Source organism: Gopherus evgoodei, chromosome 1 (genome assembly GCF_007399415.2).
Source record: "Gopherus evgoodei ecotype Sinaloan lineage chromosome 1, rGopEvg1_v1.p, whole genome shotgun sequence".
In the NCBI taxonomy this organism is placed as follows: Eukaryota; Metazoa; Chordata; order Testudines; family Testudinidae; genus Gopherus; species Gopherus evgoodei.
This window is the reverse complement of record NC_044322.1, coordinates 293,116,521-293,143,604: the sequence shown is the minus strand read 5'-3', so window position 1 is coordinate 293,143,604 and position 27,084 is coordinate 293,116,521. Positions and strand designations below refer to the sequence as shown.

Here is a 27,084-nt window from a genome sequence, read left to right as displayed (position 1 = left end):
CACACCTGCTGGGCATGCTCACAATTGAGGCAGAGCTCAAAAGGGAGCATCCCAGCTCAGACAGGGCAGACTACACAAGGGAGCAGCCCTAGGCTTGTAGATCCTAAGAGAGGCTGCAGGAGTTCCTCACCACCTGGACCAGACCCCACTGCTGAGCTGCTGGAGACCAGGAAGGGCGGGCCACGACTAACAAAGAGAAGCCTCTGGGACACAGTCATAGAGAAGCCCCCTTGGTGAGTCCATAAGCTGACTCCGCTGTGACTTTGGAGGGGCAGAAGCCATGATAGGAAGTGACCTAGAGAGTAGACTTTGTGGCATCTGCCCCACAGACTACATATCCAAACAGCTAGTCACCCTGCTTTGCAACTTGGAGCAGGAGGATCTGGTTTCCCCTAATACCAGTTGTAGACTCTTGCTGCTTGGCAACATGGCCACAAGCACTCAGCCACAAACTCTTCGCTGGTAATACCGCCAGACTCAGATGCAAACCCTGCAACAGAGATGAATGAATGAAACACTAAATCAGGGAAATAGGCCTCAACGTCAATTCCCCGCTTCTCTTTAGCGCTATCCAAAAAGTTACTAATCTCCATCATGCTGTACCCACCCTTTCTATACAGCTGACTGGCTGGGACATCAGGAACCAGTGAAGAGTCAGAGAGATCCTCATCATCTTCTTCCTCTCCCTCAGACTCCAGCAGCTCAGAAGAACATTGAGCTGCTATTGTAACATTCTCATTATTCATGAAGGAGCATGCTGACATATCTATTTTCCCAAGAGTGGGAGGTAGCATCATCACTGCAGCATGCAGGATTGGAGGCTTGAGGACTCACCATGCCAGGGGAAGGCAGTACCCCACTGGGAGCTCCACGCATGGAGCTACCACCCAGTGCAACACTCTGCTCCTTTTCAGGGCATGCAGCTCCATTCTCAGCCACTGCCAGCAGCTCAGGAGTTTCCAACATCTTAGCCCTTTTAGACATAATTTCGGATAAATGTCTTGTTGGTTTGTTCTTCACCTCCATCTCTAGAATATGTCTCTCCTTCCTCCGCAGGGAGGGGCTCCTCAACCTCCAGACTTGCTTCTGTCCAGTACAAGTGATTGAGTCATAATAGAGGTTTCCTTGGAGAAGAGGAGGAGCTGCTCCCTGGACAACAGCAGACCATATATGGCTGGGGGTTGGGGGGGGAGTAGAATCTTTCAGTACAGTTGCAGGCTGTTTCCTGCTGCTCCCTTGATGTCCCAGCCCCTTCCCCACTATTCTCGGGTCTCACGTTCTTACCAGGGACCTCCTAGCCAGCAGTGAGCAGGAACCCTTCAAATGACCAGGGCCACCACACAAGAAATATTTCATGGTTTGAGGTAGCAAATACTGTGGTATCCACCCCATCTATGTGGAAACGGGTTCAAGGGCTATTCGGGGTTATTTAGAGCCCCATAAACCTGGTGCCAGAATGATATAACATGCCTCATATTTGGGTTCTTGCATCCTAACAGAAATACCCTAACAGCAGAAACTGCCTTCCCATAATGGGAGAAAGCAGACACTATCATCTCATTGTGAAGGACATGTGGGACTTTGGAAAAAGCTACTTCAGCAGCAGGAGTAAACAAGGGAAAACATGAACAAAAGACTCCTTCACCCGAAGTCCCTCCTATACTAAACAATTCACAAACTGCTCCTGGACCAGGAAAATTGCTATAGATTTACTCATTTGAAAGGCAGATTTTATATTAGCACAGGCAATAACATTGCCTACAGTCAGCAATATATCCTCCCCAGTGCAGGAGAGAGCAGACACACACAAAACATCTTACTTGCGGGTCAAATCGCTAAACCCATCTGAAGTGGGCCCCATGGAGAACCCTCACCTCAGGCAAAGGGGGAGACCCAACAGTGCCCCTAAAACAAAAAAACAGCCAGTAACCAAACAAAAAACAGGCTAACAGAAATCAGCTAGTGCACACAGCATGTAACAAACACATCTTCAGTCTCAGGGGAACAGGGGTGAGGATGAGAGAGCACAAGAGCAAATGCACAAACATAAACGCAAGTGACTTTATAGACCGGTGGTTGGAGCTCTGACCCAGGATATGGGAGACCCAGGATCCAGTCTTTCTACTCCAATGACCCTAATTATTTACCCCGAGTGCAGCAGCTTGAGCAGGAGAGGTTGAGGGAGCCTCACCTCAGAATATCCCATAGCCCAGTGGTTAGAGCACTCATCCAAGAGGTGGCAGATTGGCAGGCAAATCCCTTCTCCCCCTCAAGCAGGGGGTGGGGAATTGAAGTGGGGGGTCTCAAACATTTTAGATGAGTACCCTAAGCACTGGGCTAAATGTTACGAGGGAGAAAGTCCTCGTCATCCTCAGCCTACAAACATGGCATAGGGGCCTAACACCAGGAGAAGGTTTACAGTTGAGAATCGCTAGCAGAGAAAGGTGCCCCTCTGCAGTTTGGAATTAGGCCCTTACCTTCACAAGAAGGATGGGGCTTAGCACACATCCCTCTGATCAGCATCGCCTATTGGCTAGCTTAGACGGCATCCTGTTTAGTGTGCTGGCTTCTGTAGATCCTATCGCTGCCCATTTATTGTACAGGAGCCTAAGTGCCTAACTCGGGCTTCGTGAATCCCAGTGGTTTTTCTAGGCACCTAGAAGTTAGGCACTGTGATGCTCAGCATCACAATGCCTAACTGAAGAAGTGGGTTTTTTAGTGCATCTGAAGTGGGCTTTTTATCCATGAAAGCTTATGCCCAGATAAATCTGTTAGTCTTTAAGGTGCCACTGGACTGCTCGTTGTTCTTATTGCCTGAGTAACTTGAAGAGGCCCATGATGTAAGCTGAGAAAGATTTGGGTCTTGATACATGAATTTGCTACGTGGAAGTTTTTTGCTCATTTCATTTTCATGTGTCTGATTTTGTTCATTTGGTGGTTATTTAAATTTCTTTATGGAAGGGCTGTAGGCCAAGTTCCTTCTGGGACTGTGAGAGCAGTTGTATACTCGGAGCAATAATGAATGATTGTTATCTCTCAAATCCCTTCTCCCTCTGGTTTTCTGAAATAAAAAATGAAGGATGATTAGTCAAGTCAATGATATTTAGGACACAGTGGAACATCAGAACACTGCTAAACCAAGACAAACACTTCAACCCAAGGCCGGCTCTACCATTTTTGCCCCAAGCAAAAAAAAAAAAAAAAAAAAAAAAAAAAGACACTTGGACTGCCGCCTGAACTGCCGAAGCAAAAAACAAAAAGCCACCTGGACTGTGCCGCCCCAAGAATGGACGGAATGCTGCCCCTTAGCATGTGCCGCCCCAGGCACGTGCTTCCTCCGCTGGTGTCTGGAGCCGGCCCTGCTTCAACCAACGCTCTGGTAACACTAAAATTGTGCCCCATAACAATTCTTTATCCTATAGCTCAAGTAAAGGTTTTGCAAAATGCACCTCAAATAAACATTACATTAAAAGTATGTTAATGTGGGAGTATGTGTGTGTCAACATTGTGGTTGCTTCAATCTGGCTTCAGTTAACTACCTCATAGACATAGTTCATGAATACACTGGTGAAACAAGTGCATCATTTAAGAGAATATTGTCTGTAGCAAATGTCATCATAGGAAATGACTAGAAGGGAAGTTACTTTCAAAAAGTGAGGATCAGGAATGGATGCTAACCAAGTTCTGCATAATGTACAATTCTGCTTAAGTAGGTGCAACAGTAGATTATTGGTTTTGCAAGAAAGCTTGGAGGTGTTTTTCTTGTATGATTATAATTTTTTGATTTATTTTACATAAACATCTTGGCTCTGACTCTTCTCACCCCCTACCAACACACACACACACACACAATTCTGTAAATACAATGTAATGTTTGTTTATCTTGAACTGCTGTCAGCGAGTTTACTTACACTTTCAAAATTAAAGGGCAAAAAGCTAAATCTAAGCAACAGGGTTATAGCAACTGTGAGGTATCTAACAGATTCAACAGTTCGAAACTCAGCAGTGTTGGAGAAGGATCATAAGATAGTAACTGCCATTGATATTGCCTCTGGAAAAGACCCTTCCCTGTAGTCTAATAAATATTGTATGAACCAACAAGAAGCAATATGCTAATGGTGTGATATTTACCCAGTATGCTGGAGCATCAGCTGATGTCCTGTATTTTTGAGACCTGTTGATATGAAAACCATTTAAATATTTTCTTTTGCTTCTATTTTTCCAGTAGCTGTTTTCCTGGAAACAAAAATGGTGAGTGAAAGTCGTCACGAGGCCCTGGCCGCACCACCAGCCACCACCATTGCTGCTTCGCTGCCAATTAATGTCACAGAACCAGCCAGTCCTGGAGCAGGAGGTGGAAAAGAAGATGCATTTTCAAAATTAAAGGAGAAGTTTATGAATGAACTGAATAAAATCCCATGTAAGTAAAATATGGTTGGATAGACACACTAATGGTGAAAAGCAACTGCTAATATTCTAGATCTTTTTTAGAAAGTATTTTTACAGTTTAACTAGAAAATATTAAAACATATTCATGGGCCTTTCAGCAAATCAGGTGGATGCACCAGGAATGCTGACACTTGATTAATTTTATTTTCAGTTTCCAAAACATTAACTATATAGTTATATATTTTCCAAAACATTATTATATGACCAAGCCTCTTTACTACATATAATCATATATTATTAATAATAATACTTAGTTTCTGACAACTGAAAATAAAGTACAATTAATAGAATATTATTAGAAGCATTTCTGAGGTGATATTGCATATAATAATTATAAAATTCCTTTTCATTTTAAAAATTTCACACAGCGACACAAATAGGTTATTTTGATACTTGACTAACCTCCAAAATGAGTTAAGGTTTTTTTTAATAGCAGCTATCATAACAGTGTCTATGCTCTTAAAAAAATAGAAAGTAGACAGTACAAGCAAATTAAAATATATATTTGGAAAAGCATTACATTTAACAGAATAGGTTTTTTCCCCTAGAGGTTATAACTTGTGGAAAGGTATAATATAGTGTGACCAATAATGACAGGTAACAAATCAGAATATTAATCGATTTTTGTCTTTGAAATGGATCTTGGCAATCTGGCAGATGCAATTTTTGCTAAATTGATAGCAAACAGCTTTGGTCTGTCACTCCAAATTCCCACTTGTAAGAATAGAGGTATTACAGTGGCAAGAAGGCTTCATGTCATTAGTTTGGTAATCTGCACAGTCCAGCATGGACCACATTCAGGCAGTATTGTCTGATATCATAGGGAAAACAAAACTACTAGGAGCAACAAGAAAAGAAAAAAGCATTTAAGAAAATGGTAACTTGGGAACACCTTTATTGTTTAATTTATAGTTCAAGGTGTTATCTAAATGAGGCAGACTAGAATTTTATATAGGATATACCTTTATTTTTCAGCTTTGATGTTCATATGACTAAGGGCATGAATGGTTTGTACTATGCAAAATTCTGTAGTTTGCAGGTCTGGGAATGGAGTCCGTACATAGAGATGAACTTGAAATGCAACACATCTTTCCTTTCTAAGATAACAATGAAAACAACTGGAAAGCCTAATATCGAGAATTTGCCTTTTGTTTGACTAAAAAGCTCCCATGGTGCACAGCATTATGGATGAAGGAGAATAACCTGCTATTAGCCTCGGAAATTACTTGCTGAAATTTTTTTTTTAAATCATACATGTTTCATGCACTATTTTATAATATACTGAAAGTGACATGAGTCTGTACCTTGACAGTTTCAACATGACTTGTTCTTCCTACCTGCGTTAACTCTTAGAGAAATACTGTTATGTATTATCATTTTAAAATGGAGAAAAAAAGAACTGTATTGGATGCAAAATACCAGTAAGCCAGCCACGCCCCAAAAGAATTCGGTTAAGCCAACTATCTATATTCCTGCATGCTGCTGGAAGTGGATCAGATGACCAGCTTGATGATTTCCATGTGTGTTACTCATCCTTTAGATAATTCCCCTGCCTGGAAACATCTGTGCATGGGGATAAAAAAATCACAATTTTCCTTCACAAAGTTTCACCAGATCATTATTTTTGGAACAGAAACCCCTGGTCCTTAAAAAGTCAGGACCTTCATTGCATCTCCACACTGTCTCCAGGCCCTCTACAACTCTCTCGCTCTCCACCAGCGCAGCATCAGTGAGCACTGTAGTGTTCCCAGTATATCCCCGCTGCCACTCCCCAAAAGAGGGTTGCATAGTGCAGAGTGGCTCCATAAGAAAATTAATGCAACCAAGCTATATTACGCATTTATATGGTCCCCCATCATGATAGTCTGAGTGCCTCAATCTTTAATGCATTTGTCCTCTCAACACCCCTGTGATGGAGAAAAGCGCTATTATCCCCATGTTGTAGATGGGCATCTAAGGCGCAAAGAGGCTAATGGCTAGCTTTTTAAAGGGATTTAGGCACTCGAACAGATATATGTCTATGTCCATTGTGTAAGCACCACTAGCATTTTCCAAACCTCAGCTCAGGTGCTGCCTAACACCTTTAAGTGCCTGTGCTTCCATCAGGTGACATTTTCAAACCACCCAAAATGGTACTCAGAGTGATAGCTCAGACTGGAGCTCCAGAGACCCTGGAGCAGGATTTTTAAGTTAGGCAGGGGAATACCTATCTTGCCAGCAGAGCCCAAACCTGTAGGCCTGCTCTGAGCACATCTGAGACTGGTCAAACCCTGCAGCAGGAGGGCTAGATGCAGACCACAAACGGTGAGAGGCAGCATAGCACCCAAACAAAAGATAGCTAGGGGCACAGGGCACTGTAGGGTGGCCACGAGAGAGCTGTTGAACGTGAGCAGGAGAGACAGAGTGAGAGATATGGTTTTGCCTGCTAGGGCATGGCGCTGTATCAGCATAACTATATTGGTATACATTGCATCCGTACTCAATACAATCATACTGGCACAAAAACTGTGTGTGTGGACTAAATTGTTTACAGTCGCATCTCCCTGCCTACACACACAAATCATAAAATGTCAAGTCATGGATATTTTGTAAAAAGCCATTAATTTGTGGCTTGCCTGATGGCAGCCACAAAAATGTTGTCTTCCTTTAATGATCAGTGAACACGCCTGAAATGTACCTTTCCTTCCAGTATTTTTCAGTGAAAACTGCATGATTTATTTTAATGTGGATTAAAAGGGAATCAAAAATCTTTTAAAATAGTGCATTTTGTAGAACATTAAAGGTCACATGCTTAATGTAATGTGCAGGCCTAAACAAGTACAAAGACAGTAGGCATGCTTTAAAGAAGAAATTCAAATATCAGCTGGCTCTTAACAAACCAGCCAAGATTCCAGTCCAAAATGTTAAATTTCACCTTACTCTACAAAATTCCAGTGTGGGGTGCATTGGATTTAAGTGACATTCATCATTGTTGATGTGCTTTATAATACAAAAATTCCATTCCTCCCAAAGGCCAAGGAGCTTCCCACAGTGAGGGAATAAAATTATTGCCACGGAAAAGAGAGGGGGCCAATTACACTATTGCTGCTATAAGCTTAGTTAGTACAAAATTTAAAAACCTTGTTACAGTTCCTACCAATAGAGGCTCAAATCCTGGCCTTTCACTGATATCTGTTCCCCTAAACAAGAACAATGTACTGTTCCCCATGTTGTGTACAAAGAGTCTGAGCATCTGAGGACATGCAGAATGTTCAGGAAGATGTCTCATCTTTAATTCTACTGTGGATAAAATGATTGGAGTTATTTTATTACAGTGACTCATACAATTAAAGTGCAGCGATGCTATAAGGTTACTGAGGCACAACTGTAGAGATTTTTTTCTCACTAATGCAAATCTGTGCACTCTGGTTGTGAGTGTGATTTGCATAATCACAGAACAGTTTCTGAATAACTGTACTGTATGTAAATCTCTCTATGCTGATTGGCTGCTGTAATCCTTCCACTTTGAATTGTCTCCTGTATGCAGAAATTTCAAACTGTTTACAAGCAACAAAGACTCCGGCTCAGGTTTTTACTTCCTTCATTTTAAACAGAAAAATCCCAATGTTTAAATGAAAGAGAAGGAAGAACAAATCGAAAGGAAAGAAAATGGCACTGTCAAACTGATGAAAGGGAAATTGCTTTGAAAAGTTTTTCAGACCTCCTTTTATTCATTTATTTTCTTTCTCTCATCATTTTCCCTCTTGGTCCCTCTCTACAGGCCAGCAAAGCTCTTGTCCTTACAGTACCTGATGTATATTAATGTTCATTTTCTTTACATTATAGAATCCCAGCCCTTCCTCCTAAATTCTGTATTGAACACTATGTAAACAAAAGTGTATTGCAAGTGGTTCTGGGGACAAGGGCCTTACAGTACTGAAGGAAGGAGAGATCAGGGAGGGAAAAGGATAAATCACAGAACAGAGAAGGGGGATGTAGAAAGGGCGAAGCGGAGGGCTAGCCCTTTCTAAAAAAATCCCTTTAAGCTGCTTGACAGTCCCCGTGGAATTTTTATTGGGGTGTTTTTCCCCTTAATTTGAAGTTTAAATGTTTAGTTTAAAAATTTGATGATGATGATGATAATAATAATAATTACATATATAGACAAATGTTTATAATTTTACACTACATAAATGAGCACCCATCTCAAATGCTAGATGACCTTGAAAAACTCTTAAAAATATATTCATACATAAACTGATTCCTGTAATTGCCCACAGGTAACACTCTCCTGGGAGCAACTTAAGTTTAACAATACATGAATAAGCCCCACAACAAAGCCTACCAGAATTTCCCCAATAATAATAATAAATATGAGTGCTTCCTGTACCCTTAGTAATAATTGTATTGGAATTCAACTGTCATAACTTCCACAGCTTGCTATATGTTTCTCCCTCCCTATCTTTCTTTTTCTCCCCATTCTGGCCCCCTTGATTTACCAGTTTAGGCTGGATTAAGATTTTTTATTACCCCCTCTAAAAGGCATTAAACTCATTTCTTGATTTTTCTCTCTCCCTTGACACCAGGATTCTGGGCTATTACTTTGAATGATACTTTCTAATCACATTTTGGGACTTTTACACACACTCTTACATGGTATTTCTGAAATCTAACTTTTATGGGCCTGCCATTTTGACTGTATTTAGAAAATAACTTGGGGCTTTATTCAGCTTTCAACTTTCTTCATAGTTGTCACACCACTGAGGTTGATGGGACACTCATGAGGTTCTGGTCAGTGTGACTAAGGGTGGATAGATCATGCAAACGGTGCTGAGGAAGAGATATTGAGTTCCAAAACTGTTCTAATACACAGAGACAACAAGTATAGGAAAATCAGCATTCATTTCCTATGAATTATTTGTAGTATCATAACACCTAGGAGCCCCGGCCCTGGATGAGGACCCCATTGTGCTAGGTGCTGTACAAACACCAAACAAAAAGTCATCCATGCCTTAAAGAGCTTACAATCTAAGTATAAGACAAGAGGCAACAGATGGAGACAGGCAGACAAGGGAATGCAAGAAAACAATGAGACAGTATTGATCAACTGTCTCGGTACTCCAGCAGTGTAAACCTTGTCAAGTATTTTATAGGATTCATGGCAGAGGAGAGTTTTTAAGGAGGAATTAGGAGGGTAAATAAGTTAATTTTGTGGATATTTATGGAGAACTCCTCCCGAGTGTAAGCCAGCACTGGAGAAAGCACAATGGTCCTAGGCTCACTTCCTCCTGTAGCACCCCCCCATCTTGCAACACATGTTCAATTGACTCATGTCATTCAAAGACATTCATTGTTCTACATGGATGGCAGATATGAGTAATTATGAATAGTGCCTTATTGGTGACATACAATAGAAATGGGGAGATGATGTGACAGGGCAGTGGCAGGACAAGTCAAAGATCCAATGTTGTCAACTAGTGCAATTTTTTTGCAAATCTCACAATATTTGTTCTTTTCATTAAAAGCCTGTCTCCTAGAGTCCTCTGATTACATAAAATCTCAGCTTTCATTCTTTTTAAAAACAGTTCGTTGTAGAGACAGGCTAGAAGATCTGTCCCAAATGCACCCTGAAGACTCAGAAACCACAAATAAAAAGAACCCAAATTTATTATTTTTTTTAGAAATCTCATTTTATAAACCACTTCAATTTTGGGGAGCCTGACCCTTAATTTTTGAGTGCTCGGGGTTGATGTTACTGAAAATCTGATTCCAGAACGTATTACTCTCTCTATCGTTATGAGTGAGTGGAAAATATAAACTAAAAGCTCATTATGCAGAGCATAATTGAAAAGAAGCATTTGTAAAGAAAATCACAGAATCTGACATCCTATTTGACTATTTAGTGATGTGGTGCTGATATTTGAACAACTGACTCAAACAAAAAAATTTCCCTTAAGGAAATAATGATGCACCTATGTTATCCTAGTAACATGTTAATTGATATCCACCTCTTTAAAATGTTCTGTACATCATGTATTAGGGTGCATGTCTAACAGGCAGCATCTTGGCCCTCAGACTAGGAACTGAACTGGGGACCTACAGAGCTTAAAAGGGGCTATAACAGACACATATGCTCTGCAGATCAGGCACAGAGGGGACCCGTAACCCACCCTCACAAGCAGGCTACATCCTTCCTCTAATAAAAAAAAAAAGCTTGTCACAGGCAGCTGAGGTGTACAGCAGTTCTAATCCAGGGCAAGCCCTGAGTTATGTGATGACCACCATCTTGGCTGACATACCAAGGACTGAACCAGAGACCTCAATCAAAAATATTAGTTGCTACAACCTCAGTTGAAGAGCCAGCTGTAACAGAATATACCTGCTATTACTTGGGCACAGAGGAGAAGCTGTAACACACACACTCAACCGTGGAGGGAGGGATCTGGAAACCTATCAATTTGTTGTCCTAAATATAAAAAATGCTTTCTCTTAGCCAGAACCCCAGAAAAAGCAAAATCTTCCTGCCAAAGAGTGTGACACACTATTAATTACATTTTCTGGAAACTGTATATTTTGTTCCTGAAAAGGATACTAATTAAACCATTCATTTAATATAGTTTTTTGATTGTGTGATTTGAAGTGAAGGGAAGACAATTAAGACCTCATGGAGACCTCTCATGAATGTTTTTGAAAACACCTGGTGCAATCATATTTTCTCTACCACAGGGAGAAAAGTAATCTATAGTAAAGAGGGGGTTTGAGCACATACCATAGATTTGGTGACAGGATTTTAAGAAGGGACTCTTAACAAGCAGCAAGGGTCCCTGTGATGGGCTGTTCACCCCACACCAGAAAGGACGGGTTTAAAAGCAGCCTAGGGAGGTTGTGCAGGGAGCAGCCAATCAGGGGCTGGTGGGCTTACATAAAAGGAGCTGCAAGGCCAGAGACAATCGGTTGCTTTGGGGAGCCCAAGGCATGAGGACTAGCAAGCTGCAGAAAGAGTAGCATCTTGGGCAGAGCAGTTGCTGGTAGGGACTTGGGGAACAAGAGGGAGCTCCTGGCTGGCTGCTGGGATTAGCGGGCTGAAAGCTCTGAGAAGAGTAGTGGGCGGGCCCAGGTCCCCCTCACTCACAACTGGGGAAGTGACTGGACTGTTGACCTAAGATACTCCTCCCACCCCCACCCCGAGAAGGGCGGAAACACAAATGGTGACACGGCCAGAGGGCCAAGTCATGAAGAGAACCTTGCGATACTTGGACTGAGGCAGGTCTGCAGGTAGAGACAATGATGGGAGATGCACCACCTGGAGAGGGCACACCAGTCTGTGGAGCTAATCCCTGTGATGGCCATCAGGCACTGTGGTGAGTAGACTCTGTCACAGTCCCCTCCAGCACATCATTGTGTTTATTTCTTTATAGTCATTACAATGACTGTGTAGATATTTTATTGCATTATGGATATGTCAAGTTGTGGCAGTTCTTGTTAAATTGAGTAGAGAATTTAATTTGCAACCAGAAAACTGTGAACATGTTGTTCACAAGTTTAATTTCAGCACTGGGAATTTCTTTTTTAATTCTTTATATTAGAAAAAGGCAGTACAAAGTGTTAAAAATTATTTACATATATTGTATAATAATTTTGCATGTTCTAAAAATTACATGTAGACGGATTATCTACTAAAATTATGCTATATGTATAGTTCATTATGCACTATTGTACTGACAGTTTTTGTGAAGAAAGGGTGCACAGGGCAGTAATGAACTCACAATTAGCAATATATTATAACTCAGGTTTTTTGCAGTGATATATTATGTGAAAGAAACATGACAATTAGTACTAAGTTTAATACAGTTACTTAAAAATCTAATAAAGGTATCACAAAATCAAGGACATTCAAATTTAAGCCTGGCATTGCATCTTTAACTCATCTATTTGTGCCTAGGTAGCGTAGCATCTCTAAGCCATTATCACACAAAGTTATGAAAAACCTGCAGTAAGTTGGCACAGAGGTACAAATTAAGAATAGACCATCCGTCTTTGCTATTGTTGCTTGTTAAACAGTAATGTTTCACTGGATGTGCTTGGTTCTTTAAAAGATCCCAAAACAAGTAAGACTTCCCTGATGCATATGACAACATTAATTTAAGTTTGTGTATGTTAACTATCTTGTTTTGTTAACTTTTAAAAAATCATTGCTATATCTTGGAAGGCTTGCTCAACACTTCTGACAATCAGGCCAAAGTCACTCATGTTGAGCACCCAAAAACTGAGGCACAAAACTGATGGATCCTTTCAAATATTTGAGCCCATTATTTGTTGTCCAAAGTACATTGTATATAGCTTTCTTCACCTTCCTCTGGTCTTTATTCAAAAAAAGTCGTCCATGGCTAAAACTAATCCTATGGCTAATATACATCATCTGTAAGAAAATATGTGCATTAATCAGGACAAGCAAGTGGATGGCCACAGCTTTATTAAAATTGAACATCAGAGTTGGGGGAGTTTTTTGCCCATCTCCCCATACCAGGCATTCAGGTAGGTCCAGTGCAATGTTTACAAAACAGGCCATCTATCATATAGTCCATAACTCAGTGTAAACTGTCCACTGCCTACCCCAAGAATTCAGCTTGTTTTACAAAATCCTCTCAGCTTCCCCCTACAAAGGGGATAGAAAGTATCAGATGGGACCCCGATCTGCAGACTTCAGGTTTTCTTTTTGCCCATAGACTTGGGGTCCACCAACAAAATCCTATGTCTCTGATTTTCTGTTTGTTTGCTCTTTGGCCTTTTATTCGTACTGAGCACCGGCTGCTATTTATGACAAGCTAACAACATTCATACAATTCCTAATGTTAAACTCCAAAATCCTATATCTATCAAACCTAACTGTGTCTCCATAATGGTATGAGGAAGGCAAAAAACAAAAAACTAGGCCTCAGCCAATTTGGCTCCAATGGGAAAAGTACCTTACTGGTCCCTCGAGCAGGTGATCAGTGAGGCCCACAGCGTCCTTGTACTCTCTTACCTTTTATCCTATAGCTCTCTGGCAGCTTGTAGACCAAGTAAAGTTTCCCACCTGTTAAATCAGCAGGTGGCATTCTAATACTTAGATTTGTCAGAATGGGAGGGAACTAAGCATTTACTCTATTGTGTGTTTCCTAAATATGAAGTCAAACAATTTTATAATTTCTGAACATTTTAAAGATGGAATCACGGAATATAGCTCCAGGAATAGGTTACTATTCGTTGATTCTGTAGACAAAAAACTTTGGTATGCATTCTGGATCACTGCCTGTCATTGACATTTCGCTGTTCTTCTGTAGAACTGCATCTCTTTCTGAATTCTCTTGTTCTGTTTAGACTTATAATTGCACTTCAAGCCAGATCCTCGATTGGTGTAATAGCTTTATTGACTTAATTTGAGTTATGCCAGTTTACACCAGCAGAGGACTTGGCCTCAAACCTTTATAAGAATCCTGGTGTGGGTAGGTGAGACTCTTACTATACAAAAGAGACTATAAAACCCTGTTTGAATGATGGGCTTGTGAAAACTCAGTTCCAGTTGAGCAATCCATCTGCTAAATCCCATGCAGGCTTCTCAATGTGAATCTAATCTTAATTATCAGCTTTGGCAAGAGCAGCCTAATTTTCTCACTGCCCCTATATTATCTGGGGGTACATTTCAGTACTCTAACCAGCATCATTTCCCAAACTCAGAAAAGGATTGTCAAAAGGAAAGAAGGGGGGACAGGTGGGTCTTTTCAAATAGCATAGAAATCTACTGTGACCTTTGACCAAAACATATCCTCCATCTCTTGGTCTTCATGATGACTTGTCAGGATAGTGTTCTGTAAGCAAGGCTTTGCCATTCAGTATGTTATCTAAGTTCCCACTGAGTGAAACACTTCATTTACTAAAGGTGTGAAGTTTACTTTTCCTATCATGAATTTGTAGTCCAGGAAGGCAACATGTTGTTGGTGTTTTAACAGTAACAAGTGGGGATGTGTGAAGACAAAGATTTCCTCTCCAAGGTAGTAGTGATATTTATTTTTATGAGTTGTTGTTACAGCTTTGAATCACTCCTCACCATAGAAGACTGCTCCATTTCTTTGCCATGTTGTTTCATTTATTAACACTCCCTTATTAGCCAAAGTCATATAGAAGATTTGGCCTGAGTGAGTAGGGTCATCACTTGTTCGTTGTTTTTGCTTAGAAATCTCCTTGCTCTTCCTCCAAGTCCAGACCTTTTATAACCAGGTTTCTCAGCTCACAGTAACCCACTTGCTCTGTGCTGAAATGTAATATTCTAGGTCTCCATCCAGAAGCCAGCTATTTGTTTGCAAATTCCAGTGATGCAGATTTATGCGCAGTTTGGGCAATGGAAGAAAGACAGTGGAAGATAAGGCAGGTTTACTATTCATAACTGGCAGTCTAGCATATCCTTTTATATTAGACCTCTGTGATGGTAATCACTTCACATGAACTACTCCAGAATACCAATTTCTAAACTGTCTTGCCTTGTGAAACATTTGTTGAAGGGTTTTAAGTCCTAGGACTGGCGAGATGTCCCAATGCACAGAAAAATACGGTTTAAAAAAAAAAAAAAGATTAGTAGACAAATAGAAACACCTAATATAATCTTAACTCGGGCATAGCATTTGGCCTTATAAAATGTCATGGAAAAAATACAAGTCATTTTGACTTGACTGATAGCAATTCTGAAGCAGCAAAGTAATATATTTAATAATGATTGTGTGGTATGGAACTATTTAGTCACATCACCCTCTTCATCTAAATACACATACTGTAGGAAGGAACAGACAAAATAGGAGAGGAAAAAATCTTTACTTAAAGTCTTTTTCTATTTAATTAATGTATAAATAGAAGCTTAAGAGTATGTCTACACTACTGCTGGGAGCTAGCACAAGAAAGTAGCAGTGTAGCTGGGGGAGCTTGGACCATGTCTCAGGCTAGCCACCTGAGTACACACCCAGGGGGTCTGGACAGGTTGGTATTGAGGCAGCTAGCCTGAGCTGCCCTCCATGTTACCCCAACTATGCTATTTTTAGCAGGCTCGCTTGAGCAGAACCAACGTGTGTGTCTGTCTATCTGCACTGGGAAGCATGCTCCCAGCTGCAGTGTAGACATACCCTTAGAGGCCTGCAACATCCCAAGCCTGCTTTTACTGAGGGTAGGTTTACACTATGTAGCTATGCTGCTGTAACCCATAGTGTAGACACAGCCTACACTGATGGACAGAGTAGTTATGTGGTGTAGGAACATCTCCTCAAGCAAAGTTGGTTAAGTTGTCAGAAGGATTCTTCCATCGACATAGCTGCATAGGTCAGCATATCTATGTCAGTTGGGGTGTGGTTTTTTCACACCCCTGAACAATGTACCTATGTCAACCTAACTTTTCAGTGTAGACCAAGCCTCAGGCACAGAGGTAATTGCAGGATTGGGGCCTTATTGCCATGCTTGTGTGACCAAAGTGGATTCCCAAAGAAGGAAACCAAAACACAATTTATTTAACAATAAGAACAACTAAAGTGATTCAGTTGTCTATTCAGAGTCGAACAACAAATAACCCCACTAAGGCAGGAACTGAAGATTAAAGGTTCTTTAAAAAAAAAAATCAACATAAGTTGCCCCACTTCAAACAGTGTCAACACAATGAATCCAATTAACAGACTGGTGTGCCACAATCTAATACAGGTTTTAGAATCATATAGGCCTCAGTCCAGAAAAACACTTAAGCATTTGTTGACCTTTAAGCACTTCAGTGATCCATTGACTTCAGTACAGCACACACTAAAGTGCTTTGCTGGTTCAGGGCCATAAAATCTTAATACCTCAACTGCATTTAGTTTCATTTAAAATGGGCAGGGGAGAGAGGGTAGGAAATCTGGGGGAAAAAAAACTCATGCAGGAATTTATTTAATGGAATATTGAGTTCATTCACTTGTTTTTAGATTGTTTTTCCACATGTAAAATAGTTGTACTGTATTAATAACTTTATCTTAATAGAAAATATATTTAAAACAAAATAAGATGCAATAGCAAAAAAAGTGTATTGCCACTATGTACTGATGTCAGAATGTTCAGTACCAGAAAAATTTCCTATCAAAATATTCATAAATACAAGCCTGTTTTTCCTCCCAATTCATTTTAGCATTATTGTTTTCCACAGCTGCTTGTTGAGTGTGTGTCCTTTCCATTACATTGACCCAATGACTCATTATCACAACATGCTTCTTCAAATTTGCTTATCAAAGAGACGGTATTTAGCTAGTTGTTAAATTCTAAATGTGCAATATTTTTCTACTTTGACATAATTATTTGGGGAATTATTGAAAGCTTCCAGTGAAACTGCTTGGAGAATTCAGGTAGGGAGAATATAATTACCTCTGTTGAAATTTTGGCCAGATTGCTAAACATTTTAATCCAATTCCTTCTGAAATGATTGAGCATCTTTCCATTTACTTTAATAGGAGTTGGATTGGGCCCTCAGGCATTGCTATCCTTGTCAGAAGTCCCATGGGGATGTTTAACAACAACAACAAGTGCTCTGTACATACATTTTATGACTTATTAAAAGGACAGTACCTCCTGTAGTAGAGTGTTTTCAACACCATCCCTGGGCAGCGTTATTAACTCAGAAAGAAGCCTGCCATCTTCAGCCTGCCTGAGTGGGGTCCAGGATACCAGCAAATAGCATTGTTAACTTTCTTCCTATCTATTATGTTTATGTGGGCACACACAGAACATGGTGATCTGTGTGGCTAGCGGGATAGTGCTGACGTGACTATAACAGTGATCAGGGAGTGGTTATAACGTCTCACTAATTCTTCCATTCTTTGGGTTCTTGATTGGTAGAATTTTCTGTAAATGAGCTTTGGAATCTGGCAGAATCTAAGACTTTTCACTGGCAGTGGAAGGTGATGCTCTTATTCTTGTGGAGAAACTGGTTTTCAGGATACTCTGGAGCAGGGGTTGGCAACCTTTCAGAAGTGGTGTGCTGAGTCTTCATTTATTCACTCTAATTTAAGGTTTTTAATGTTTTTAAAAGGTCTCTCCCTGTAAGTCTATAAACTATTGTTGTATGTAAAGTAAATATGTTTTTTAAAATGTTTAAGAAGCTTCATTTAAAATTAAATTAAAATGCAGATCTTATCAGTTTAGTGCAGTGGTTCTTAACCTGGGTTGCACGCACGCCCTGGGGCAGGGCCAGTGTAAGGATATTTTGCACCTTAGGTGAAACTTCTACCTTGCCCCCCCCCACCACCCTTGCACATCGGTTCATTGAGGGGCAAATCCCAATGAGCTTTTATAGACCCCAAGGGCTCTCCCCAGACCAGATTCCTCCCTCCCCGCCCCTGAACTCTCCTGGAGGGTGCACAACCCAACCCCCGCCACGAGCCCTCTCCACCTCACCCAGGTGGCCCCTGTCCTCAGTCCATTCACTGGCTTTGCCAGGCTTGGGCTGCTGCAGCAGCTCGGCAGAGAGGAGCCACCTTCTGGAGGCACCAGAGAGCCAGAATGTCCCGCTTTAGGCAGCAGCAAGCCCCAGCCACAGAGGAGCCAGTGTGTTGCAGGGGGACAGCAGCCCTGCAAAGGCGGCAGCGCCTGTAGTGGGGAGCAACTGCACCCCCCCCACACACACACCCCTCCTGCCCAGGCTGCAGCCCAGTGCCCCCCCGGGGGCTCCTGCAGACTGCGGTGGATATATGGGGGCGCCAGCCCCCATGCACCCCGCGGCTCCCCCCTCACCTAGGGTTACCATATTTCAACAATCAAAAAAGAGGGGAGATCACTACCCTAGCCCCACCCCCATCCACTCCCTCCCACTTCCCACCTCGATTTCCCCAGTCAGAACCCCCAACCCCCGACGCTCCTTGACCCTGATTGCCCTCTCTTGAAACCCCCCCACCCTACCGTCCCCTGACTGCCCCAACCCTTATCCACACTCTCGCCCCCAGACAGACTCCCGGGGACTCCTACACCCCATCCAACCACTCCCCGCCCCCTGATAGAACTCCCGACCCATCCAACCCTCCCCCTCCTCCCTGACTGCCCTCTGGGACTCCCCTTACCAGGCCCATGCCGGTCAGATGCTGGCTCCACATTGGAGGCAAAATTCCACATGGAGTGCTGAGGCAGCGGGAGCGGGGGAGCTGTGGGAGGGGCAGCAGCAGCAGTGGCTCACACTTCCGAGCGCGGTGAGTGAGGAGCTGGGGGACGTGCCTATCTGGGCTGCAGCCCAGTGCCCCCGTGCCCCTGGGGGGCTCCTGCAGCGGATGCGTGTGGATGGTGGTCCTTGTGTGCCCCCTGGCTCTCCCCTCGCCGCACTCAGGCTCTGCAGCTCCCTGGATTGTGAGCTGCCGCCGCCCCTCCCACAGCAGGCTCAAGGCCCCGTGCCCCAGTGGCTCTCACTCCCGGGAGCCGCAGAACCCAAGCACGATGAGGGAGGAGCCGGGGGCCATGGCTGCAGATGGTCAACATAAACAAACTGTCTCACGGCCTGCCAGCGGATTACCATGATGGGCCATGTGCCAAAGGTTGCCAACCCCTAGCCTAGTGGGTGCCCTGGGAAGGGACTCCAGTGACAGTCTGTAATTACTGTAATAGTTGGGGAGCCTGCTTATCCTTTATTGCCCTGGAATGGGCCTGGATGATGAAGCTATACCCAGGTTCTGAGGGTGTTGAGAAACAGCAGGTTAGTGATTGTCTCAGCACTGCCAAAGTGGTGGTGGTTGCTGACACCATCCATTTTCCCAGACAAGCATGGTAAGGGTGGCTCTGTGCCATTGTTTTGTTCAGACTGTTATTCAAGGAGTGGTGAATGAGAAGCAATGAGATCTCCATGTTTATACTCTGATGTTATATGACCTTTCATAAATTGCATTGTAAATAGATAATTTTTATGTTAGTCAATCGTTCCTGCATGTAATAAGGAATTTGATTGAAAAACATTTCCAGTAGCACAAATATTTTTATTAAACAATAATGAATATTTTAAAAAACATTTCAAACTATGTAGAGCCTGCAAGCTGATCAAAAAGATACACTGAAGTACAGCTAATGTGCTTAAATGCAATGGATAAATCACAATGATAGTTCATGTCTTCACAGTACCTACAGGAAGTAGATCTGCTGTTTTGGAATAAATTAAATAGGCCCTTCATTCTTGGAGTAGAGGAAATAAGAATCATTGCTGTGAAGTATGTTGATTAGAGATGGGGCTCGAAAGTATCAGAAGTCATGTTTGTGGTCTGGGAGCAAATGATACTAATGCAGCCATCATCATTTGCACGCTATAAGCCCATATCGCTATCTGTTGACTGCAAGTGTTCTCATGAGTCTCCATTTCCTCTGTCTTTTCTTTAATCTTTTTCTTTGTCTTTCTTCCTTCTGCTTGTCTAGAAAAACCAGCATTCTGTCTATAGTCATGGAGTCTATAGTCTTCTCTTAATTTTTTCTTCCTTATCTGCCTTAAATTATTAAGATCCTCTGACACCCTCATAGGCTACTTTTGACATATAGGTGCTGCAGGGACACTACGCATTTGGGACGGGAGGAGTGGTCTTAGACGTGGTTGCATCCTCAGGTTGTCCGGTAGGCCTGGGATTCTGTTAGTAACATGTGAAGCATGTGAATGTATCTCGTCAGCCTCTGAATGTGAGCTACCCTTTCTCTGCTGACCATTGTATCCCAGATTCAAATTGTGACCTTGATGTCATTTTTTTAAAGCTCTTCACTACACTTCAAGTCAACTGTGATAATTTCTTTCCTTAGAAAGGACAAAGAAGGTCTGAAAAATATTCAGCTAGCCTTATAGCAAACCGGACCACTGGATAGTGATTTTTTTTTTAAATAACTTCAACTCTAATTTACTGCAAAACATATAGAATTCAGTAACACAATAGCAGGACTAGTGAACAGATAGTGAACAGAGGATTCACTCTTTCCTTCTTGAATGCTTCTGCCATTGATTTCCTATTACCCATTGTGACTCTATTAACATTCCTCTGGTGACCAGTGAACTAGAAGCTAAATCTCTGCTCAGATTTCTCAAAACTGTTATGCTCCTATATGGTTGGACAAGAAGGGTATTTGGAAGTAGGGTCAGAAGGCAAATGTGCCCCCCCACACACACACACACCCATGACCCTGGTGCATCAGTGGCTGTCAGGAAAGTTCCATGTCATCTTAGATAAAGGTCAGGGAAAGATACAAGCTAGGATAAACTTCCTCATTGGCTAGATCACAGAGTAGTGAAAGGAAGAGCTATCCATCAAGAACTGGTTACAATGCTGGCTCCCAGAAAGTGGTAGCATTTGTCTGGCATGAAATGGCTTACTTGAAGGCATCCCAAGGCCATAAGATAGTTACTAGTCACCTGCAAAGGGGTTATTTTGCAGAAATTGGCTACAATCTGTGCACCCTGCCCCCATGGGTATGTCTAGCAAAAAACTCCTCACTGATGGCCCCAGGATCTGATAAGTAAAAGAAATTGACTGCCTACACAACAGTTTAATAGTTTCTTTTAACGTGTTTTGGATGTTCTGCTTATGAAATCCATTACAATGATACTGGATCTCTGAGCTGTCAGCACTAAAGCGCATGGCATTTAACTTCTGCACAATACTGCTAAAGCTGTTAACAAATGCTGCATCCACTAAGACGTTCTAGGAAATGGCGCAGTTCCATATTCTGTTGTGCAATCCAGGGAGCTTTGATGGAAAGGGCGGAGGCAACATTACTAATATGAGTGATTATTGATTGTGGATTGGTTGAATATTAGCCACAGCAAGAAAACAATTCTATCTTCTGGGCTCACTGCAGACTGGAGGAAATAGAGAGAAAGCTTTCTCTCCTCACGGTAGGACAGTTTCATCATAGCAATAAAAACTGGCATGACTCTATTCCAAACCTCACCATCTGCACTGATCATGCCCCAAACTGCATTCTGTATGTTGCAGCAGCTGTGGCTCCATAGCCATTCTGTACTTGTAGCATGACCCATAAAACAGTTTTCAGTGTTGTCTTCCTTCTCATACTCCACTTGCAACTTGTGGACAGTGATGAGCCTGATCCCAAGATTCATGGGCTCTTTGGCAGGTCTGGTTATGAGCACCCAGTCCATCTCCTCAAAAATGAAACAGGTTGTCTGCCGGTTGCTGGAGACCTTATTTGAATCTTTGAGTATTGGACCTGCATGAGCTTTATTTTTCCCCAGTACTGTAGCAGTTCCCATAGTTAAGGTTCAGTTGTTAATAGTATGGCACAGTAAAAGATGTCTTTGTGGTCAGAGTCTTATAATCTGATTTCCCTTGATCTTTGAGTCCCAATATGGAATATTTTAAAATAGCCATATACGAACTAACTTTTTTTTAAAATACAGTCTTATTTACAAAATATTTTTACTTTAAACTACCATTTTTACATATGTTATAGAAGGCTCTTGGTCTTGCAATCTTGATTGAGGTACAGGTACTTCACTGGTTACTGACCCTACAAGGCATACATATGTTATAAAAGGAGTTTGCTCTATATACAATTTGCTCTGTATATTTCAAGCTAACCTAGAAAAACAAAGTGATCAAGGCTAGAGCAATACAAGTAACTGCACTATGTCTAAAGTGCTGAATGTTCAGCCAGTTGCTTATAGCCTTTTAAAATCCACGATACAAAATACAGTGAGATCAAAATAAGAATTTTAACAATAACTATTTCTTTTAAATTCTCCTCCATACTCTGCCACAAAATTATGGTATCTGGAGAACTTTACACCAAAGAAACTCTACTTTGGATTTTGATTTTTAAAAATCTATTTATTTAAGTGCCCTAAAGTGTTTTCACTCACACCTCTCTGCAGTTTATAAGCAGAAGGGAAAAAAAAAAAAACCTTCTAAGAGGGCCCAATTGGCCTATGCCTTTATACTGTAGTTCCCAACGCCATTAATCCCGAGTGTACTTATTCACATAGGGCAACATTCACCCCAGTGCAGAGGTCTGTACGAGAGTCCATGCAACACTTAAACCTCACCTTAATGCGGGTCTTAAATTATACAGTGCTCCTTAGCAGGCCCTTTCCACTGCAGTGAATTTAACATAAGAATTTTTAAAAATACCATGAAGATTGATCCATGAATTGAGACTGACATTTTATTTGAAAATTAACTACGATTTTTTCTGCAGATGGCAACTGATGGTCTCTGGCAGGTTAAAGTGACCCTGTCAAGTTAAAAAAAAAAAAATCAAGCACAAACACTTCCTTATCTGTGTTGTTAATTCCACCTCAAAACCCTGTCCTGTCCACATTAGTGAGCTTAGTGCTTGTTAATGGGACTTCTTGTAGCCGAGAGTACTGCGCCTGAGAATAAGTGTTTGAGGAGTGAGCCCTTCAATGGTTTAATAAATTAAAAGTAATGGGATTTCACTCTAATCATTGTTTTACTGAAACACAGTTAAGTGTAAATGGGTTTCATTGTATACCGAACAAAATATTAGAATAAAGATAAACAATAAATATAGCATAGAGCAATCAATTGTGCCATCCTTAAACACTCTAACATTCCTAAATCTGTTACAACATGGCTCTCATTTCAATGATGAAGCCTTATTTTATCCTTACAGTGGATCCAGATGGGAACTGCTCCTGTCCAGAGGCCGTGGGCAGGAGGAAAGTGACTTCAGCCTTCTTTGTGATTCACAGTTTCTGGCCCCAGCCAGGAGCTTGTCTATTTTAGCAGCCCCTACAGTGGCTTCCCACAGCCATCTCTGGGCTCCTCCAACAGTCCAGAATAGCCATAGCACAGCACAATCTGGCCCCACTTGTCCTTCCCCAAGATGGGATGGCATAGAGCAATTCTGCCAGCTCTAAATGAACAGGGAAGCTTCTTTATGCCGCTGTTTTTCCTGGGATCTGTCTCCCTTCATACTCCTTTCCCACTACATGAGCAGAATGAAGTGACCAGAGCATGGAGAGAGAATTGAGACCTGCACTGTTAGTTCTACTAATATTACATGTTCTTGTTTAAATTCATTATTACTTCACTTTTAGTGTAGACTTGCCCAGATTGAAACTTCTCTTATTTGGTTCCCATCGTACTTTGTCTAGACAGACTGGTGAAGACCATGGGGTTTGTTCTTTTGAAATTCCCTGTTGATGTGGTTTCACACCCCATGAGAGTGTGCGCTGAAGAGAAGGGCATGAGAACTAATTTCTAGGTGTTATTTTATTTCCTCATGGCACATTTTGATTCTCAGCATTGATAGCTGTTAGGTCAGGATTTTGAGTTTTCTTGCCAAAAGAGTGTCTGTGAAATGATTATTTACTCGGGAAAGTATATTTTAAAAAAAAATATTCCAGCTACTTCACAAGCTAACACACCCTGATCCTGCAAACATTTATGCCCATGCTTAACTTTACATGCTTGAGTAGTTGTGTTGAACTCAACTATTCATTCACACGAGTAAAGTTACACACGTGCTTAAGTGTTTGCAAGATTAGGATCTCAGTTTATTAGTGTCCAATGCTGCTTTTCTCCCCTATATGAAGTGTTGTGCAATGAAGGATCTTAACACTGAATAGAAGTTATTTTGTTAAAAGGCAATTCCAAAGAGTGAGGGAGCTAAATAGCAGCCTGACCAGCTTCCAGCAAGCTCTTTACAAGCTCAGAAGGCATTCTCAGTGCGACTGTGTTCTGTGCAGCTCTCAAGCTGCTTTGCAGATCCACCCCATACTTAATTAGACAAGGCTTAATTAGATTACAAAGGCAAAGTTGCATCTGTGTATCACTTAGTACTTTTGGCCAATAACAAGCCAGCAGCTTATTTACATTTGTTTTAAAATAATTAACCTTTTATTTGCTGGATTATGTGCTGTACAAAGAATATATATAACACAGAGTTTGATGTGTAGTTATTATCGTGCAGCACCTTAGAACAAAGACAACAGCCCAAAAGATAGAATGTTCAAGGGAAGAGGGAGGTAAATTGCTCTGGAGAATAAATGTACTGTAAGATGTTTCTGAAAACTCATTAATACTCTTCCAAATAACTATAAGAACACTTATTTTTAAAGGCGGTTGTTGCTAGCCTTGGACTTTGCTGTTTTTGTTTTTTTATATATACCCTTAATAACCACTTTCTTCAAGTTATGTTTTCTTTGTTTTCATTTCTTCATGCTGCATAGACACTATTTTCTTTTGCTCAGTATATCTCTCTCCTACAGTTAACTTATTCAGAGACAAAGAATTAATTGTTCAGTGCTGGTGATTCTATAGGTTTGAAAGAATTGTCAATTAACTATAACAAAGTTTCTGTTAGCATGAGAAAACACAGCTGCTCCTTTTGTTAATGGCAAAACACTTGCCTGGGTAAATGAAGACCTGGGGTGAAATGTTGGTTCCATGGAAGTCAATGAGAGTTTTGCAATTGACTTCACTGGAATAGGGATTTCGCTCTTGGGTTCCAGTTCCAGTGGTGATTATTTTGCCTGTGTCTTAATTGTGTGTTTTTTTTTAACATCTCCTTTTAATGTTTTTATTTTGATTGAACATAAGGCTTAACTACTTGCAGTATATTTGCATTTATATAAAGACTGCAGCAAGAACCCACTTCTGTGGTTTTTGCTTTAAGATTTTGTGATTTTCAGCTTAACAGAAAACTTGATCTATAGCAATGAAGTGGATGCACAGGCAAATTGGTTTTTCTGGCTTTTGCCACACACAAAAAAATAAACTAAAGCACAAGGCAGCGGATCCCACTTGGCATTTTTATTTCGATTATTCAGCATAAAAGAAGACTAGTCCATATGCATCAGCTTTTGGGGGTAATTTACAAATTCTGAAAAACAAAACTATGTTATGGCGGAAATGCTGATAAGATACCGTCCTAATAAGAAAGATGTGGTCTAAATATCTCTTTTTTGTAAATCTCTTTTTTGACACATGTCCTCTGTGGCTTTAGACTAGTAATTTGTCCTCCTTGCCTCAGTTTCTCCTCTGTAAAAGAGGAATAATACTTCACCTCTCAGGAGTATTATAAAGATTAACGACTTCATGTTCATAAAATGCTTTGAAGATGAAAAGGAATATTTAGAAGCCAAGCATTAATATTATTACACGGACACTGGAAAAAAAATAAGCATGTTAGCAAACCCCGGACTGTAGATCCGAGTCCTTTATGGAGGTATGGAACAGATCCTAATGGCCATTTAATTGAGTAAGATTTTACATGGTGTTTATTGTTTAATAGAGTGTGTGTGGAGGGGAGTTCAGATTATATAGTTCTAAATATCGCTTTCCTCTGGAATAGTGGAGGTTGGGGATATTGCAGAGGTTGGGTTTTTATTTAACCTGTAGCAGATATGTCACATTCATTTGGCGAAAAAGGCTTTCCCGGGACATAATTTTAAGACTCCATGGCTAATTGGCCGTTCCATTCATGGCAAGATACTCACTACTATCAGTGGAAGGTTGCACACAGAGTAAGGATAGAATCTGGCCTTTATCTAGTCACTGACCATTTAGTTACTATTATTTAACAAGTACATTGTCACAATCAGTAGGCTATTTCTTCTCCTCCACTTAAGCCACTTTTTATTTCTTTCCTTCATATCTTTTTCTTCTTCACCCTCTTTTCTCCTTTTCTCATTTTCTTCTGGGTCTTTACATCTCCTGTGTTCATCCTCTGCATTTCCTTTTCTGCAGCAATACCCAATCCTCACCACCATTAGACTTCTCTTCCTTTTCCCTTCCTTGGTCGATCTACTCATGTAATCAACAATGCAATGGTTAATGGGGACATTAAAGTGTCATCGTTTTCGCTGACACTCCAAGGAGTTTAACAGGCCACAGGAGTGTTTGCATCTCTGGCCACGTCCAGACTACCCGCCGTATCGGCGGGTTAAAATCGATTGCTCGGGGATCGATATATCGCGTCTAATCTAGACGCGATATATCGATCCCCGAGCACGCTTATATCGATTCCGGAACTCCATCAACCCCAACGGAGTTCCGGAATCGACACGGAGAGCCGCGAACATCGATCCCGCGCCGTCTGGACGGGTGAGTAATCCGATCTTAGATATTTGACTTCAGCTACGTTATTCACGTAGCTGAAGTCACGTAGCTGAAGTTGCGTATCTAAGATCAATTTCCCCCCCCTAGTCTGGACCAGCCCTCTAAGTCATTATTTCAAGCTCTCTGCAAACTCACGGAGGTAATACAGCAGTGGTTGCCTTCAGTTCCTATTTGGAAGAGATTTTTTTTAGCAGCCACGAGAGCTAGAAAGATATTATTTTATGAAATATAAGCTCCCTCTATTCTGGATGCTCACATTACCCCAGTGACTCCACTTCCCTGTGCACTAGTCCGGAGAACAGGCCAGCTATTCAGGGCAAGAGCAGGGTCATTGGTTTTTAGGATGATGCCTATGTGCACTCAGTGAGACACAGTCTCTCCCAGAGCTTCTCCCAGGGAGGGACAATTCCCCTGCTCAAGATTTCAGCTAAATATTGCAGTTCACATCGGACAGATGCGAACCTTGTGCTGTGGCTGTAACACACAGTAAATGGTCTAACGGGGTTGAGGGCCAGCCGAGAGCATGTGTGAATTAATTATGCATACTATAATTATCCCAAGTCTA

At 41.4% G+C, this 27,084-nt stretch overlaps 1 protein-coding gene across 7 annotated transcripts in view; it reads left to right on the top strand.

The window, feature by feature from the left end:
- The window catches only part of SYT1 (synaptotagmin 1), a 526,016-nt gene that overhangs the window by 347,691 nt on the left and 151,241 nt on the right, over nucleotides 1-27,084 (top strand). For 5 of the 7 annotated variants that reach the window (XM_030548647.1, XM_030548651.1, XM_030548646.1 and 2 more), the window contains one exon: nucleotides 4,226-4,420. In XM_030548647.1, the coding sequence (XP_030404507.1) occupies nucleotides 4,249-4,420 (172 nt within the window). In that variant the 5' untranslated portion in view covers nucleotides 4,226-4,248. The remainder of the gene's footprint in view (nucleotides 1-4,225; nucleotides 4,421-27,084) is intronic. The other 2 variants (XM_030548645.1, XM_030548650.1) reach the window with 1 other exon arrangement.